General features: G+C 38.0%; 1 protein-coding gene across 1 annotated transcript in view; it reads left to right on the top strand.

The window, feature by feature from the left end:
- Nucleotides 1-19,819, top strand: part of CCDC7 (coiled-coil domain containing 7) — a 422,824-nt gene that overhangs the window by 178,664 nt on the left and 224,341 nt on the right. Inside the window, exons 21-22 of the mRNA XM_049881615.1 lie at nt 8,156-8,257; nt 9,190-9,297. Coding sequence (XP_049737572.1) covers nt 8,156-8,257; nt 9,190-9,297 — 210 coding nt within the window. The remainder of the gene's footprint in view (nt 1-8,155; nt 8,258-9,189; nt 9,298-19,819) is intronic.

The raw sequence follows: 19,819 nt of genomic DNA on the forward strand, positions 1-19,819 counted from the left end.
TTTTAGCAACACAGTTGACACCTATGCACATGGACCTCTCTGCATGTTTCACACAGGAATTAAATCTACTACAACTGTGGAAAGAAATGATGGAGAAGTTCAGAATCATAAGTCAAGACAAAACCAGGGACTAAGTGTGGAACAGACCATTGGTTGCTCATGTGCAAGTTCAACTTGAAGTTGAAGAACATCAAAACAAGTCCATGAGAGCCAATGTTCAATCTTGAATACATTCCTACTGAATTTACATACCATCTCAAGGCTAGATTTGAAACAAAATGGGTGTCATTAGAGACTCTGAAAATTTCTCTTGAGCACAGGGTTGCTAAAGAGAATGGAAGAAATGATGAAGTAAAACAGCTGAATAGAAGATTTCAAAGGGGGTTGGAGAATGCAAGGTAAAGTATTATAATGAAATGTGCAAAGACCTGGAGTTAGAAAGCCAAAAGGGAAGAACACGATTGGCATTCCTCAAGCTGAATGAACTAAAGATACCATTCAAGCCTTGAGTTGCATTACTGAAAGATTTTGTGGGCAAAAAAAAAAAAAAAAGGAATGACACAGAATGTGTCAAAAGAAGATGGAAGGAATACACAGAGTCTCTGTACCAAAAAGAACTGGTCAACATTCAAGCGTTCTAGGAGGCAGCATATGATCAAGAACTGCTGATAGTTAAGGAAGGAATTCAAGCTGCTCTGAAGGCATTGACAGAAGCGTGGCTCCAGGAATTGATGTAATATGAGTCGAGGTGTTTCAACAAACAAATGCAATGCTGGAAGTGCTTACTCATTTATGCCAAGATATTTGGAAGACAGCTACCTGACCAAATGACTGATCCATGTAAATAAAGGTTACCCATTCCAAATAAAGACGATCAAATGAAATGCAGAAATTATTGATCAATATCATTAATATTACATGCTAAAAAAAAATCTGCTGAAGATAATTGAAAAATGACTGCAACTATACATTGATAGGGAACTGTCAGAAGTTCAAGTTGGGTTCAGAAGAGGACATGAAACAAGTGATATCACTGCTGTTGTCAAATGGATCTTGGCCAAAAGCAGAGAGTACCAGAAAGATGTTTATCTGTGTTTCAGTGACCACGCAAAGGCATTTGTGTGGATCATAACACGTTACGGATGACCTTATGAAGAATGGGAATTCCAGGACTCTTAATTGTGCTCGTGTAGAACCTGTACATGGATCAAGAGGCAGTTGTTTGAAGAAAACAAGGAGATGCTATGTGGTTCCAAATTGGAAAATGTGTGTGGCAGGGTTGCATTCTTTCACTTTACTTATTCAATCCGTTTGCTGAACAAATAATCAATGAACCTGGATTATCTGAAGAACGTGGCATCAATTTGTGATATGTTGGTGACACAACCTTGCTTGCTGAAAATGAAGATGACTTGAAGCACTTACTGATTAAAGTAAAAACCTACAGCCTTCAGTATGAATTACACCTTTTTATATTTTTGATTTTGCTGTTTTATTTGGCTTTGTCTGGATAGAAGCCAGAGATATAGACAGGATTTTGGCAAGAGAAGGAATGTATCACAAGATGATTTTATTTTTTTAGTTTCTAGAGGCTTACTTTTTTCTGTTCAACAGCCTCATTTTGCAGCTGAAATTTTGAGATCTGTAAAAGGAAAGGGACTTTTACTTAGTCACAAAGTCACTTAAGATTAGGACTAGGCTCAGATGTTCCCAGGTAATTGAATGACCCTGACAAAGGAACATATGGTAGCCAAGTTCCCTAAAAGCAAAACAAGCAGGAACAGGCTGTCCTTGTCTATGCATAGGTCTTAGCTCTAAGTTATCTGGAAAATTCCTCAATCTGTCCATTGTCAGTGGGGTTCAGCCAGATGGGGTGAACATCCGCTCTCTCTGGTGGCTCAAGAAAGCTGTATTACTAGGCTATTATCATCTCACTACTTGGGAAGTGAAAGCTGAGAGCCCACTGGTGCTTTTTGAGAGTGCACAATACTTCTGGAAAGTTCTATGATCTCTCCTGCTGATGGTTGTCAAGAATATCAGATGCCAGGAATGGAAAAGCCAGCTTACTGGCTTCGAAAAGATAAGAATTTGATGTAAATGACTCTAAGAAACACGGTTTGGACAGAATTTTTAGGCTGAATGTAAAGAAAATGAAAGTGTTCCCAACTGGATTGATAAAAGAGTCACGATAAAAGAAGACGCAGTTGAAGTTGTAATGATTTCATACTACTTGGATTATGATTAATGCCCACGAAAGTAGCAGTCAAGAAATGAAATGATGTATTGCACTGGGCAAATCTGCTGCAAAAGACCTCTTCAAAATGTTAAAAAGCAGATGTCACTTTGCTCACTGAGGTACACCTAACCAATCTTTCTTTTTTGGTTGCTTCATATGCATGTGAGATCTGGACAAATAAAAAGGAAGACAGAAGAACTGATGCATTCTAACTGTGGTGTTGGCAAAGATTATTAATATATCATGGACTTCCAGAAGAACAAATTAGTCCTAGAAGAAATACAACCAAATGCTTCTTAGAAGCAAGGATGAAAAGACTTTGGCTTGCTTACTTTGGGCACGTCACCAGAAATGACCAATTGCCGGAAAAGAACATCATGTTTGGTAAAGAAGAGGGTAAGCGAAAATGAGAGAAACCCTCAGTGAGATGGATTGACACAATAGCCACAACAATGGGCTCAGAATTGCCAAAAAAAATACTGCAAACGTGAGGATGGCGCAGGCTGGGCCGTGTTTCATTCTCTTATACGTAAGGCCTCCTTGAGTCAGAGCTGAATTTTTGGCAACCAATGACAACATTGGCTGCTAGCTTCTGGTTGTTGTAACTACAGTAGTTGCGAGGCTGTTGGCTTATAACTTTGGAGCTCGGGAGAGGGAAATGGGATTTAGAGCAAATTAACATCCTAAAAACTTGCTGTTTTTACTGAAAATCAGTCCTTAAAAAAAATGCCTTTAATTAAATCCCAGATCACTGAAATACTGATTTTGACCATTTTTGCCAATGGAGGAGATTTACGGTAATCCATTGTAGAAGTGCTTCTCATGAGTGCTAGTTTGACTGATGATTATTGTCACTACTTTTTGTTTCTGTTTACCTGTTAAATTTTTCCCTATATTTTTTAATCTAATTATTTTAAGCTCATTTCTCATAAGCAGTGTGTAGTTCAATTTTATTAATGAAACCCATATAGTAACTGTTCATTTCGTCTATTAACACAGAATTTAAACTATTTGCCAAAACAAATAGGTTTGATCTTTTTTTTTTTTTTTTTTTGCTTTGTGTTCAGATGCTTTTTCACAGTTTTCTTTGTTTATGGTCATATGGACAGTGTTTTGTTTCCTTGTCTTTCCACCCCAGGGATTACAAAGATACAAATTTTTTTAAATGAAAATCTGTATTTTTAATTCAGAGTTAATACATATTCACTGTAATAAATCCAAACATTGCAAAAGCGTATAAGATAAGATGAAAGTCCTTTCTTTCCTCTCTTCCTTCTCCCTCAATGACACTATCCAGTGGCTAATATTGTTGACAACTGAATGTGTATCCTGTCAGAAAGTGTCATATGCATATATAAACTCTATGCATATGTGAATTTTTTTCCTGATCAAAATGGGGTATTTTTTCTTTCGCCTCCTATGTTTATCAAAATGTTGTTGTTAGGTGCCATTGATTTGGCTCTGACCCATAGCAAATGTATGTACAACAGACCGAAACACCACCCTGTCCTGTGCCATCCCCACAATCATTGTTATGCTTGAGACTGTTGTTGCAGCCACTGTGTCAATCCATCTCATAGAGGGTCTTCCTCTTTTTTTTTTTTTAAATAATTTTTATTGTGCTTTAAGTGAAAGCTTACAAATCAAGTCAGTCTCTCACATATAAACTTATATATACCTTACTACATACTCCCACTTACTCCCCCCCCTAATGAGTCAGCCTGCTCCCTCCTTCCAGTCTCTCCTTTGGTGACCGTTTTGCCAGTTCCTAAACCCTCCCATCTCCCCTCCAGACAGGAGATGCCAGCATAGTCTCAGGTGTCCACCTGATGCAAGTAGCTCACTCCTCATCATCATTTCTCTCTCCAACCCATTGTCCAGTCCAGTCCATGTCTGATGAGTTGTCTTCGGGAATGGTTCCTGTCCTGGGCCAACAGAAGGTTTGGGGACCATGACTGCCAGGATTCTTCTAGTCTTAGTCAGACCATTAAGTCTGGTCTTTTTATGAGAATTTGGGGTCTGCATCCCACTTTTTATTTTTCTAATCCCACTGTTCTCCTGCTCCCTCAGGGGTTCTCTGTTGTGCTCCCTGTCAAGGCAGTCATCGATTGTGGCTGAGCACCATCTAGTTCTTCTGGTCTCAGGGTGATGTAGTCTCTAGTTGAGGGTCTTCCTCTTTCTCCGTGGTTCTCTACTTTGCCAAGCATGATGTCCTTCTCCAGGGACTGATCCCTCCTGACAACATGTACAAAATATGTGACATAGTTTCACCATCCTTGCTTCTAAGGAGTATTCTGGTTGTACTTCTTCCAAGACAGATCTTCATTCTTTTGGCAGTCCATGGTACATCCAATATTCTTTGCCAACACCACTATTTAAAGGCATCAATTCTTCGTTATTGCTTATTCATTGTCTAGCTTTTGTACGGCTGAAAATGTCGTGGCTTGGGTTAGGTGCATCTTAGTCTTCAAGGTGGTATCTTTACTTTTCAACATTTAAAGAAGTCTTTTGCAGAAGATTTGTCCAATGAAATTCGCCATTTGGTACCTTGACTGCTGCTTGCCTGGGTGTTTATTGTGGATCCAGGTAAAATGAAATCCTTGACAACTTCAATCTTTTCTCCATTTATCATGATGTTGCTTATTAGTCCAGTTGTGAGGATTTTTGTTTTTTTAGGTCAAGGTGTAATTCATACTGAAGGCTGTGGTCTTTGATCTTCATCAGTAAGTACTTCAAGTCCTCTTCCCTTTCAGCAAAAAAGGTGGTGTCATCTGTATAACACAGATTGCTGATGAGTCTTCCTCTGATCCTGATGCCCCATGCTGCTTAATATAGTCTAGCTGCTCTGATTATTTGCTGAGCATACAGATTGAATGAGTGTGGTGAAAGGATACAACACTGACACACGCCTTTCCTGACTTTAAACCATGCTGTATCCCCTTGTTCTGTTGGAATGACTGCTTCTTGATCTATGTACAGGTTCCTCATGAACGCTCTTAAGTGTTGAGGAATTCCCATTCTTCCCAATGTTATCCATAATTTGTTGTGATCCATTATAGTTGAATCCCTTTGCATAGTCAATAAAACACAGGTAAATATCTTTCTAATACTCTCTGCTTTTATCCAGGATCCATCTGACATCAGCGATGATATCCCTTGTTCCATGTCCTCTTCTGATCCAGCTTGAATTTTTGGCAGTTCCCTCTTGATATACTGCTGCAGCTGCTTTTGAATGATCTTCTGCAAAATTTTACTTGCGTGTGGTATTAATGATATTGTTTGATAATTTCCACATTCTGTTGGATTACCTTTCTTGGAAAGAGGCATAAATATGGATCTCCTCCAGTCGGTTGACCAGGTAGCTGTCTTCCAAATTTCTTGGCATAGATGAGTGAGCACTTCCAGCGCTACATCCATTTGTTGAAACATCTCGATTGGTATTCCATCAATTCCTGGAGCCTTGTTTTCTTTGCCAATGCCTTCAGTGCTGCTTGAACTTATTCCTTCAGTAGCATCAGTTCCTGATCATATGCTACCTCCTGAAATGGTTGAATGTCATCCAGTTCTTTTTGATATAGTGACTCTGTGTATTCCTTCCATCTTCGTTTAATATTGTAGAATCCTCCAATATTTCAACTCAAAGCTTGAATTTTTTCTTCAGTTCTTTCAGCTTGTTCTTCCCTTTCAGTGTTCTAACACCAGGTCTTTGCACATATCATTATAAAACTTTACTTTGTCTTCTCGAGCCACCGTTTGAAATCTTCTGTTTTGCTCTTTTACTTCATCATTTTTCCAGTTTGCTTTAGCTACTTGACGTTCAAGAGCAAGTTTCAGAGTCTCTTCTGACATCCATTTTGTTTTTTTTTTCTTTCATTCCTGTCTTTTTAATGACCTCTTGATTTCTTCATGTATGTTGTCCTTGATGTCACTCCACAACTTGTATGGCCTTTGGTCATTAGTGTTTCAACGCATCAAATCTGTTCTTGAGATGGTCTCTAAATTCAGGTGGGATATACTCGAGGTTGTACCTTGGCTTTTATGGACTTATTCTAATTTTCTTCAGCTTCAACTTGAACTTGCATGTGAGCAACTGATTGTTCCACAGTTGACCCTGGCCTTGTTTTGACTGATGATATTGAGATTTTCCATCAGGTCTTTCCTCAGATGTAGTCCATTTGATTCCTGTGTATTCCATCCGGCGAGGTCCACTTGTATAGTCGCCGTTCATGTTGTTCAAAAAAGGTATTTGCAATGAAGAAGTCATTGGTCTTGCAAAATTCTACCATGCGATCTCCGACATCATGTATACCACCAAGGCCATATTTTCCAGCTACCTATTCTCCTACTTTGTTTCCAACTTTCACATTCAAATCACCAGTAATTATGAATCCATCCTGATTGCATGTTCGACCAATTTCAGACTGCAGAAGTTGGTAAAAAATCTTCAATTTCTCTATCTTAGTGGTTGGTGCATAAATATGATAATAGTCGTATTAACTGATCTTCCTTGTAGGCATATGGATATTATCCTATCACTGACGGTGTTGTACTTCAAGATAGATCTTGAGAAGTTCTTTTTGACGATGAATGCAATGTTGTTCCTCTTCAAGTTGTCATTCCTGGCATAGTAGACCATGTGATTGTCCAATTCAAAATGCCCAATACCAGTCCATTTCAGCTCACTGATGCCTAGGATATTGATGTTTATGCATTCCATTTCATCTTTGATGATTACCAATTTTCCTAGCTTCATACTTCATACTTTCCACCTTCTGATTATTAGTGGATGTTTGCAGCTATTTCTTCTCATTTTGAGTTGTGCCACATCAGGAAATCAAGGTCCTGAAAGCTTGACTTCATCCATGTCATTAATGTCGACTCTACTGTGAGGAGGCAGCTCTTTCCCAGTCATATTTTGAGTGCCTTCTAACCTGAGGCACTTGTCTTCTAGCACTATATCTAACAATGTTCTGCTTCTGTTCTAAGGTTTTCACTGGCTAATTCTTTTCAGAAGTAGACCACTAGGTCATTTTTCCTAGTCCGTTTTAGTCTGGAAGCTCAGCTGAAACCTGTCGACCATGCATGTGTGTCTCTGCTGGTATTTGAATACTGGTGACATAGCTTCCAGCATCACAGCAAGACACAAACCCCTAGTGTATGACAAACTGACAGAACATATGCAATATACATTCATAAATATGTGCATAGACATACTTTAGAAACATGAGTTTTCACTGACAACTTCAATTTCAGTTCATCCCAACATGGCTCCCTCTTGCCTTCCTCCATTTCATATGTGTACATCCTTTCTTCCATAGAGTGATTCTGTCTTTGAACAACATTGTCTTAGTCATCTAGTACTGCTATAGCAGAAATACCACAGATGGATGGCGTTAATAAAGAGAAGTTTATTCTCTCACAGTCCAGTAGGCTAGAAGTCTGAATTCAGGATGCCAGCTCCAGGTAAGGCTTTCTCTTTCTGTCAGCTCTGGAGGAAGGTCTTTGTGATGCATCAGTCTTCCCTTAGTCTGGGAGCATCTCAGTGCAGGAACCTCAGGTCCAAAGGACACACTCTGCTCCCAGCACTGCTTTCTTGGTGGTATGAGGTCCTCAAATCTGCTCGCTTCCCTTTCCTTTTTATCTCTTGAGAGATAAAATGTGGTGCAGGCCACACTCCAGGGAAACTTCCTTTACGTTGGATCAGGAATGTGACCTGGGTAAGGGTGGTGTTACAATTCCACCCTAATCCTCTTTAATATAAAATTAAAATCACAAAATGGAAGACAACCACAGAATACTGGGAATCATGGCCTAACCAAGTTGATACACACATTTTTGGGGGGACATAATTCAATCCATGACAAAAGTCAACATATTTACTAATTTTCTTCTTATTATAATGCTTTTGTTATGTTTCAGAATTTCTTACTCCTACCATTACAAAAACAAACCTATTAAAAAAGTTTCATGATTTCTTTGCAGTTCTATTACTCACACTCTTGCCCAAAATTGAGGGCATAGGTAAGTTACTATATTCGTGAGTTAATTGATTTAGTGCTTTTTTTTTCTTCACTAGTTTAATTTGTTTAAATTTGCTTTAAGTTTTAGTTCAGCTTCTTATCCTTATTGTTTTAATTTTACTTTTGAAATATGTAAAACATTAACCTACTTCCGAAAGTAATATGCAAAAAAATACATAGAGAAATATTATTCCCTCCTACATCCCTCTTCTCTGATTCCCCCGGTTCTCCGCTTCTCCTCTTGTGGATAACCAACTACATTTCTGTGTTTTGTTTTTTTTGAAGTAAGTATATATTTCTCTTCCTCGCTCTATATTTTGTTATTTCCCATCTTTCTTACCCAAGTGATACTATTCTATATATCTTCTTGTTCAGTTTTTTTTTTTTCACTTAACGTTGTCTTCTGGAAATCACTACATGTCAGTTTATTGAGATATTTTTCATTACTTTTACAGCTGTTTGTACTATATTGTATATAATAATTTAACTGTATCATAATTTATTATACCCTAGTTTATTCAAGAAGTTTCCTATGCTTGAATATCTAGATGGTTTCCAATGTTTTGCAGTTATGAATAATGCTGTAATGAATAACCTTCAGCATACATATTCATTTTAATATTTGGCTATATAAATATGTATTAATCTAAAGTATAAATAACCTGTAAAAACTAAAGATTAATAAAAACAAATTTGATGCCTAGGAATAGTTATAAAATAATGAGCCATCTTCAACACACGCTCATTAACAGTCTTCTCATTTTTCACAGTAGATAAACAACAGTGGGAGTGGGATAGCACATAGTAATTTTCTTGTAACTTTATAAAAATTAGAGGAAATGCTGCTGTGTACTTGTTATAAATTTGAAATCTAGAGATTTAACAGTAGGACTGATTTTCTGTTTAGTGGTCCAAATGCATCTCTTTATATAGATCAGGATGATAAATCAGATGAAAATATTTTGCTTGAGGATCAAGATTCAGTATCAAAAACCCAAATGCAAGTAAAGAAACAAAGAACTCCCCAAGGGAAAAAATGCTGTAGTGAATATAATAATTACTGCTAGCTTTGAATAATTTTACATTAAACTCCTCAGAAAATATTTTTCTTTGACTCATGAATATGTTTTTAAACTACATTTTATAGAAATTTTATGCTTTGACCTAAAGTGTGAATACGCTAACTGGTGAATGAAAGCAAAAGTATTGATACCTTTTGGTTGGAATTTCTGGTGGTGAGGCTATTTCATGGCCATAGTTCATGCACTCAGTATCCACTAATGCCCAATACTAGGCCAACAATTATCTCTCAAACAGTGTGTATCTTTCGTCTGACTTGGAGATTACAGGTCCAAAAGTCCAGTGGACACTTCTAACCTGTGCTAGTGTCTTTCTGCATACACTCCGACTGACAGCTTGTAAGTCTAACAAAAAATGTGGATTGGTGGGACCAAGGGGAAGGGCAGCCTGGGTGCCCTGTGGAGAGACAGCAGAGAATACTCTTGTTCGTGGCCTTTCTTGTCACCCAATTGATGGGCACCATCAATAATACTGCATGGGAGGGGGCTAATTCTAAGAAGATGGCAGTGTGAGCAGGTCTAAGATCCTGACCCTCCCATATAAACACCAAGAAAATAGATAAAAGTGCGACTTAGCCTTGTGAGAACTTTGAAAAAGTAAAAAAAAAAGGATGACAGCAAGGAGCCACAAACTAAAACAAGATAAAGATAGAATGGGCAGAAACAATCTCTTTCTCACTGTCTCCATCTCTCCCTGTCCTGGCAAGGCAGCAGATAACTTCAGCAGAATTGTAGTTACAGCCCCAATTGACCACAAATCCTCTGTGCTAAGAGAAGCCCCAATCCCTGGCTCTGAGGTATATAGGTTAGATATTTCTGGGATATCTTCCAGATAGACTGTTCAAGGTGTCTCTGCCCTCTCCCCACCTGGCACTACAGATGGACAGCTGCAATGAAGCCACATTGACAATCTTAATAGACGCGTGGCTCTCCTAGGCACTAAGAGGGAACCCAGTCTCTGGCTCGGAGGTTAATATGATACACATTTCTAATAGATATTCCAGACAGGCTATTCAGTGTTTCCCAACTCCTTCCCCTCCTAGTGCAGCAGAAGGGTAGCTGCACCGTCATACCTGTCCTACCCAGCTCTCCTATGCACCGGGAAGGGCCTGTATCTCTGGCTACAAAATAAATAGGACGGCTATTGGTAGCAAACTGTTCTGGTGTATATTCTGACTGGTCTACTTGTGGCCTGATAGACTGTAATACTGGCCTGGCAGAATTGGAGCCATTACAGAGTTGGGGAAGGAGGAGCAACCAAGGGCCTTGAGCTATACCCAACTGAGGGCAGTTAAGCCAGTGTATGCTTTCTTATTGGTTCGGGAGACATGTAAGGTCTGAAATCATGACCTGATCAGAATTGGAGCCCTCACAGGGCAGAAGAGGGAGTGGAAACAAAAGAGTGAAGGCTATGCATCCCTGCAGGCAAATTGACTAGTCTGTGTTTTCTGATCTGTCTGGGAGTTGTTGAGAGGCTGGCAGTTTGGTCTAGTACGAACTGGAGGTATCAGAGAGAATGAGACAGAGAAAGAGAGAGAGAGAAAGAGGGAGCAATAGGCAAAGCCTGAAGGCCATGCCAACTTAAGATTCTTTCAGTAATTTGCACTGTTGAAAATGCTTCATTTTTGGGGGAATTGAGAAAATTAACATCTGGTAATTTTTTTTTTAAATTGTACTCTAGATGAAGGTTTACAGAACAAACTAGTTTCTCATTAAACAATTAGTACACATATTGTTTTATGACATTGTTTAACAACCGACACGTCAACACTCTCCTTTCTCAACCTTGGGTTCCCTATTTCCAGCTTTCCTGTTCTTTCCTGCCTTCTAGTCCTTGCCCCTGGGCTGGTGTGCCGCTTTAGTCTCTCTTTGTTTTATGGGCCTCTCTGATCTTTGGCTGAAGCATGAACCTCCAGAATGACTTCGTTACTGAGCTAAAAGGGTGCCTGGGAGCCATACTCTTGGGGTTTCTTCAGTGTCTGTCAGGTTCAGTACGTCAGGTCTTTTTTTTTTTTTTTGTAAGTTAAAGTTTTACAATACATTTTTCTCCAGCTCTGTTCAGGACCCTCTATTGTGACCCCTGTCAGAGCAGTCAGTGGTGGTAGCTGAGCACCATCTCATTGTACTGGACGCAGTCTGGTGGATGCCACGTTAGTTATAATCCATTAGTCCTTTGGACTAATCTTTTCCTTGTGTTTTAGTTTTCTTCATTCTCACTTGGTCTCTATGGGGTGAGACCAGTGGAGTATCTTAGATGGCCATTCACAGGTTTTTAGGACCCCAGATGCTACTCACCAAAGTAGAATGTAGAACATTTTCTTTATAAACTATGTCTTGGTCTCTATGGGGTGAGACCAGTGGAGTATCTTAGATGGCCACTCACAGGTTTTTAGGACCCCAAATGCTACTCACCAAAGTAGAATGTAGAACATTTTCTTTATAAACTATGTTGTGCCATTTGAGCTAGATATTCCCTAAGACCATGGTGCCCACAGCCGTCAGCCCAGTAATTTGGTCCGTCAGGGAATTTGGATGTGTCTATAGACCTTCCATGTCCTTGCCTTGTACAAGTTATGCTGGTTTTCCAAGTGTTGTGTACTGTCCTACCCTTTACCAAAGTTACCACTTATCTATTGTCTTATCTAGTGTTTTCCCATCCCCGCCTCTCTCCTCCCATCAAAGATTGTTTCTTTTTGTGTGTAAACATCTTCATGAGTTTTTATAGTAGTGGTCTCATACGATATTTGTCCTTTTGTGATTGACTTATTTCGCTCAGCATAATGCCCTCCAGATTCTGCCATGTTATGAGATGCTTTGCAAACTCATCATTGTTCTTTATTGTTGTGCAATACTCCAATGTGTGTATGTACCATAGTTTGTTTATCCATTCATCTGTTGATGGGGATCTAGGTTGTTCCCATCTTTTTTCTATGGTGAACAATGCTGCAGTGAACATGGGTATGCATATGTCTATTTGTGTGACAACCCTTATTTCTCTAGGATATATTCCTAGGAGTGGGATTGCTGTATCATATGGTGTTTCTATTCCTAGCTTTTTAAGGAAGTGCCATATTGTTTTCCAAAATGGTTGTATCATTTTGCATTCCCACCAGCAGTGCATAAGAGTTCCAATCTCTCCGCAGCCTCTCCAGCATTTGTTTTTTTCTGTTTTTTTGATTCGTGCTAGTAATGCCAGGGTGAGATGGTATCTCATGTGGTTTTGATTTGCATTTCCCTGATGGGTAGTGATTGCACGCATATCCTCATGTGGCTGTTAGCCACTTTAATGTTTTCTTTGGTGGAGTGTCAGTTCATTTCTTTGCCCATTTTTTAATGCAATTGTTTGTCTTTTTGTTGTATAGGTGCTGAATTTACATGTAGATTTTGGAGATTAGGCCTTTGTCTGATTTGTAGCTGACAGAAATTTTTCCCCAGTCTGTAGGTTCTCTTTTTATTCTTTTGGTGGAGTCTTCTGATGAGCATAAGTGTTTAATTTTTAGAAAACCCTGGTTATCTAGTTTATCTTCTGCAGTTTGTGTGTTGTTGGTTATGGTTTGTATCCTGTTAATTAGGATCTCTAATGATTTATTATATTGGAATGTTGATCCTATTTTTTCTTCTATGAACTTTATAGTTTTGGGCTTTATATTTAGGTCTTTGATCCATTTTGAGTTAGTTTTTGTGTATGGTGTGAGGTATGGGTCCTGTTTCATTTTTTTGCAGATGGGCATCCAGTTTTGCCAGCACCATTTGTTAAGAAGACTGTGTTTTCTCCATTTGATGGACTTGGGGCCCTTGTTGAAGATCAGGTGACTATAGGTGGATGGATTTACATCTGGGTTCTCAATTTCGCTCTTTTGGTCAATGTTTTTGTTGTGTACCAGTACCACCGTAGCTGTATAGTATGTGTGAGGTCAGGTAGTCTGATTCCTCCTACTTTCTTCTTCTTCTTCACTAGTGCTTTATTTTGCCTGGGGCTTCTTCTCTTTCCAAGTAAAGTTAATGGTTAATTTTTCCATCTCTTTAAAGAATGTTGTTGGTATTTGGATTGGGGTTGCATTGTATTTGTAAATTGCTTTAGGTAGAATTATTGTTTTCACAATGCTAAGTCTACCTATCCACGTACATGGTATGTTTTTCCACTTATGTAGATCTCTTTTGCTTTCTTATAGTAGTGTTTTGTAGTTTTCTTTGTATAGGGCTTTTACATCCCTGATTTGGTTTATTCCTAAGTACTTTATTTTTTCTTAGGGACTATTATAAATGGTAGTGTTTTCCTGATTTCTTTTTCATTGATCTCTTTATTGGAGTATAGGCATCCAACTGATTTTTGCATGCTTATCTTGTATCCTACTATTCTGCTGCATTTTCTGCTAGGTCTGGTAGTTTTCTCGTGAGTTCTTTTGGGTTTTCTATGTATAGTATCATATCATCTGCAAATAGGGACAGTTTTATTCCTTCATTACCAATTTAGATGCCCTTTATTTCTGTTTCCTGCCTTATTGCTCTAGCTAGGACTTCCAGCACAATGTTAAATAGGAATGGTGATAAAGGGCATCCTTGTCTGTTCCTCTTCTCAAGGGGAATGTTTTCAGCCCCTCTCCATTAAGAATGATGTTGGCTGTTGGTTTTGCATATATGCCCTTTATTATGTTGAGAAATTTTCCATCTATACCTATCTTATTGTGAGTTTTTATCAGGAATGGATGTTGATCTGTCAAATGCCTTTTCTGCATCTATTGAGATAATCATGTGATTCTTTTCTTTCCTTTTATTTATGTGGTGCATTGTGTTGATTGTTTTTCTAATGTCGAACCATCCTTGCATAACTGGTATGAATCCTACTTGGTTGTGATGTATTATATTTTTGATATGATGCTGAATTCTATTGGCTAGAATTTTTGCATCTATATTCATGAGAGATATTGCTCTGTAATTTTCTTTTTTTGTGGTGTCTTTGCCTGGTTTTAGTATCATAGACTGTATTTGAAAGTGTTGCTTCCTTTCCTATGTTCTGAAATAGTTTGAGTAGTACTGGTGTAAGCTGTTCTTGAAGGTTTGGTAGAATTCTCCAGTGAAGCCATCTGGGCCAGGGCTTTTTTTGTTGGGAGTTTTTTTTTTGTTTTGTTTCTTTTACCTTTTCAATCTCTTCTCTTGTTATGGGTCTGTTCAGATTTCCAACATCATTTTGTGTTAGTTGGGGTAGGTAGTGTGTTTCTAGAAATTTTTCCATTTCCTGTAGGTTTTCAAAATCGTTGGAGTATAGTTTTTCATAATATTCTGTTATGATCCTTTTTATTTCAGTTGGGTCTGTTGTAATGTCCCCCATTTCATTTCTTACTTGGGTTATTTGTGTCCTCTTGTGTTTTCTGTTTATCAATTTGGCCAGTGGTTTGTCGATTTTTTCAAAAAAACAAATTTGATTTTGTTGATTCTTTCTTCTGTTTTTCTATTTCATTTATTTCTGCTCTGATCTTTATTATTTCCTTTCTTTTGGTGGCTGTGGGCTTCTTTTGCTGTTCTTTTTTTTATTTGTTTGAGTTGTGTAGCTAATGTTTTGATTTTGTCCCTTTCTTCTTTTTTGTTGTGTACATCTATTCCTATAAATTGACCTCTGAGCACTGTCTTTGTCCCAGAAGTTTTGGCATGATGTGTTTTCATTCTAGGAATTTTTTGATTCCATCTCTGATTTCTTCTATTACTCAGTAGTTTTTGAGTAGGGTGTTGTTCAGTTTCCACACACTTGATTTTTTTTCATTGCTCTTTCTGGTGTTAATTTCTACTCTGTTGGCATTGTGGCCAGAGAAGATACTTTGTATTATTTCAGTTTTATGGATTTTGTTGAGGGCTGCTCTGTGGCCTAAGATGTGGTCTATTCTGGAGAATGTTCCATGCCCAGTGAAAAGAATCTGTACTTTGCAGCTGTTGGGCATAGTGTTCTATATATGTCTATGAGGTCAAGTTGGATGACTGTGTCCTTTAGCTCTTCTGTATCTTTGTTAGGTTTCTTTCTAAATGTTCTGCTCTTTACTGTGGGTGGTGTGTTGAAGTCTCCTACTATTATTGTGGAACTGTCAGTTTCTCTTTTCAGTGCTGTTGTAGTCTGTTATATGTATTTTGGAGCCCTGTCATTGGGTGTGTAGATGTTCGTTGTGGTTATGTTTTCATGACAGATCATCCCTTTAATCATTATTATATTGCCCTTCTTTGTCTTTTGTGGTGGATTTTGTTTTAAAGTGTATTTTATCTTAGTTTGATATTGCGACACCTGCTGTGTTTTGGTAGCTGTTTGCTTGATATATTTTCTCCCATCCTTTGATTTTTAATAAATTTACTTTTTTTTCTAAGATGTGTCTCTTTTAGACAGCATTTATTGATGTATCCTAGTTTTTTATACATTCTGTCACTCTCCATCTGTTTATGGGTGCATTTAGGTCATTTATGTGCAGTGTAATTATGATAGGTGTGAGTTTATTGCTGTCATTTTGTAGTGCTGACATTTTCTTTTTCCTCGTAACTCTCCTGTGCTGAATTCCTTTTGTTTGTGGATTTGTTTTCATTTCTTTTGGTTTTGTTGATTTTGTTTTTGCTGAGACTTTGTTTTTCTGCTTCATTTTGATTAGTGGGTTTCTTAGCTTTCTGTGTGGTTACCTTGAAAATTACCCTTGTCTTCATAGGTTTGAACCAGTATATTATTACTTGGTATTGCCTTGCCTTCCTTGCCTTTAGAAAATTCTATACCTACACCGCTTATTCCCCCTTTTATTTTTCTGATGTTGTTGTCATTTACAGAGTAACCTCTCTGGTTCCCTGTTGTAATTCTTTTGGTTTTGGATAGTCCTTGAGAGTTCGTTTCCTAGGTTGGTATCTGGCCAGTATGATTTTGTGCCCTAGATTCAGGCTGTGGTCTAATGTTGTTTGTTCTCAAACTGAAGGACTCCCTTTAATAATTCTTATAAATTTGGCTTGGTTTTTACATATTCCCTTAATTTCTGTTTATCTGGAAATGTCCTATTTTCACCATCATATTTAAACGAGAGGTTTGCAGGATATATTATTCTTGGTTGGCAATTTTTTTTCTTTCAAGGGTTTATATATTTCATTCCATTGCCTCCTTGCCTGCATGGTTTCTGCTAAATAATCAGAGTTTAGTCTTGTTTTCCCTATGTATGTGACTTTTTGTTTTTCTCAACCTGTGCTCAGGGTTCTTTCTTTGTCTTTGATTTTAGCGAGTCTAATTGTGGTATGCCTTGGTGATTTTCTTTGAGGTCTATACTGTATGAGGTTCATTGAGCTTCTTGAATGGTCAGCTTTTAATCTTTCATAGTATTAGTGAAGTTTTCTGTCAGCAGTTCTTCAGTGATCCTCCCTGTGTTTTCTGTTTTCTCCCCCTGTTCTGGAAGTCTGATCACTTGCAAAATTTTGCTTTTGATTGTATCCCACATAATTCTCAGGGTTTCTCCATTATTTTTGCTGATTTTTCCTCAAAGTTGTATCCAAGTGTTTGTCTTCAGTTTCTCTGATCCTGTCTTCCATTGTTTCAAACCTGCTCTTCAGCCTTTCTATGATGCTGTCCATTTCTGAAATCTTGTTCTTTATCTTTTGGCTTTCTAATTGTTGTTTTTGTATGATTTCTAGTTGTGAATTTATTTTGGCATTTTGTTCCTTTACTATTTTCCTGAATTCTTCCTTTTTTTTTTTTTGGTCTGTGTTTTCCATGAATTTGTCTATTTTTTCCTCATTTTTGTCTGCTTTTTGCTTCAACTCTTGGATAGCTCAGAATATTAGAGATGCGAATTCCCTATCAGGTAGTTCTAGTGCCTTTTCTTCTCTTGGAAATTCATCTATTGTTTTACTTTGGGGATGCCTACTGGAACTAGGCTGTCCTTTTTTTTTTTTTTTTTTTTAAATACGTTTTGATATTGTCTGCTGTCTTTGGGACATTGAGTAGTTATTATTATTACTGTTTTTTTTTCATTTATTGATTGCAGATTTGTTTGCTTTGTTCTTTTTGTTTGTTTGTTTTATTTGGTTATATCTGAGCCAACCAGTTGTGTGTTCGTTTTCTTTGTTGTTTGCTCATTTGTGGGCGTGATACTTTTCACCTCCTTGTCCAATGAGCAGGCCAGTCGCTCAGCTATGGTGCAGCAGGGCAGGTCCAGCTGAAAGGAAGGGGTTGGGATGGGTGTTTTGTGGCGTGTACTAAGGCTGACAGTGCTGGTTGGAGGTCAGTGCAGGGCAAATTTTGGTAGGCCATGCTATGATGCTCAGGGGTGTGATGTTCAGCACTTTGTGCAGATAGGCAGAAAGTGGGGGGGGGGCTGTGATATGTGGAGTATGGGAAATAAGATAGAGATGAGAGAGAAACAGGAGATAGAAAGTAAACAAAGAAACAAAAAGAGAATGCTAAAGGAGCCTGATGTTGGAGTAGAGAGACAAGAAGCCAAGAAAATGAGGAAAACAAAAAGAGAAAAAGAAAAAGGAAAAGCCCCCAGGGATCCCACCGGTGCAGCTGTTCAGACTGGGGTAGTGGCTCCCTGGCTGAGATATACAGCCTGGCTAAAAGAGGCAGAGATGTCACACCACAGAGCCAGGTATTCAGGAGATAGGAAAAGAAGGTAAGTATAGAGAGATGAGAAACTGAGGAACAAAGAAAAACAAAAAGAAAAGAAAGAAATGCCCCCAGAGATCCCACTGGTGAGGCTACACAGACAGGGGAAGTGGCTCCTAAGCCACAAAAAGAAAAATAAAACAAACAAGACAAAACAGAAAAGAACAAAACAAAACAAATCAAACACAAACAAAACAAGGCCCCAGGGATCCCACCAGTGTGGTGGCACAGACCAGGAAAGAAGTTCCCTAGCTGAGCAGTGCTTTGCATCCTTCTAAGAAGAAGCAAAGATGTCACATGGAGCCAGGAACATGTGGTAAAATTCTAATGTCCTCATTGAACAAAAAGTCCCAAGGCACACAAAGAAACTATAAGTGATAGTCTATTCAAGTGAACAAGAGAAACTGTATTTATGGAAGCCTGAATAATGAAAAATTCAAGAAATATAATTCACAAAAATTAAACAAGCTGAAAAAACTAAAGGAAAACCCAGAAAAAGAAATAAAGGAAATTGTGAAAATGATGCATGAACAAAATGAGAATTTAAATAAAGAGATAGACACTATAAAATAAACCAAACAGAAATACTTGAACTGTAAGACACAGTAATTGTAAAAACAAAAAACAACTGGTTTGAAGGATTTAACAATAGATAGGAGCTGGCATAAGAAAGAAATCAGTAATCTAGAGGATAAGTTATTTAAAATTACAGAGGCAGAAGAGAGAAGACTCAAGACTGCTGAGCATGGCCTAACGGAAGTGTGGGACACCATCGAGTGAATTAACATATGCATCATGGAAATCCCAGAAGAAGACAAGAAAGAGAAAGGCACAGAAAGAATATTTGAAAGACTAAAGGCAGAAAACTTTCCAAATACAACAAACTCATTGCTGATGAGTTGATTCCAACTCGGTGACCCTATAAGACAGGGTAGAACTGCCCCATAGAGTTTCCAAGGAGTGCCTAGTGGACTCGAATTGCCAACCTTTTGGTTAGCAGCCATACCACAACCACTACACTACCAGAGTTTCCAAATATGACAAAGGACATACAAATCCAAGAAGCTCCACAAAGTCCAAGTTGGACAAAACCAAAGACATCTACACTGAGATACAGCATAATCAAGTTCTCAAAAACTAATGAGAAAGAGAGAATCTTGAAAGCAGAGAGAGAGAAGCAAATAAAATAGTCATGTACAAAGAATCCCCAATGAGATTGAGTGCTGATTTCTCCTCAGAAACCCTGGAGGCAAGAAGGAATGGAATAAGATATTTAGTGTGCTGAAAGATAAGACCTGTCAACCAAGAATATTATATCTGGCAAAACTGTTCTTCGAAAGAGAGTTCATAACCACTAGACCTGCCTTACAGGAAATGCTAAAGGGAGCCTTTCAGATGGAAAAAAAAAAAAGGAGACTTGATAGTCACTAGAAGCTGTATATATAAAAGAAAATCTCCATTAAATATAAGTGCATGGGGAAATATAAGGGCAAGTTTTAAGATATTTTTACTTGGTAATTATAGTGGTTATGTCCTTCAAGTTTTTCAATGACAAGTGCATAAAAATAAGTATAAATTTATACTACGGGACATGATGGGGAAAGGGGCAAAAAAGGTATAGGTATAGAGTTTTTGTATGTTACTGAAGTTAAGTTGGTATCAATTTAAACCAGGTTGTTATAAATGTAAGATGTTAAATGTAATCCTTGTGGTAACAACAAAGAAACTTTCTAAAAATACACACAAAAGCAAAGGAGAATAGAAAAAAATAGTGTATTACAAAAAATCAACAAGGCACAAATGTTAGCAGTACTGGAGAAAATGAGGAACTAAGAAGGCATAGGACATGAAAAAACAAATAACAAAATGGCAG

Source organism: Elephas maximus, chromosome 4 (assembly GCF_024166365.1).
Source record: "Elephas maximus indicus isolate mEleMax1 chromosome 4, mEleMax1 primary haplotype, whole genome shotgun sequence".
NCBI lineage: Eukaryota > Metazoa > Chordata > Mammalia > Proboscidea > Elephantidae > Elephas > Elephas maximus.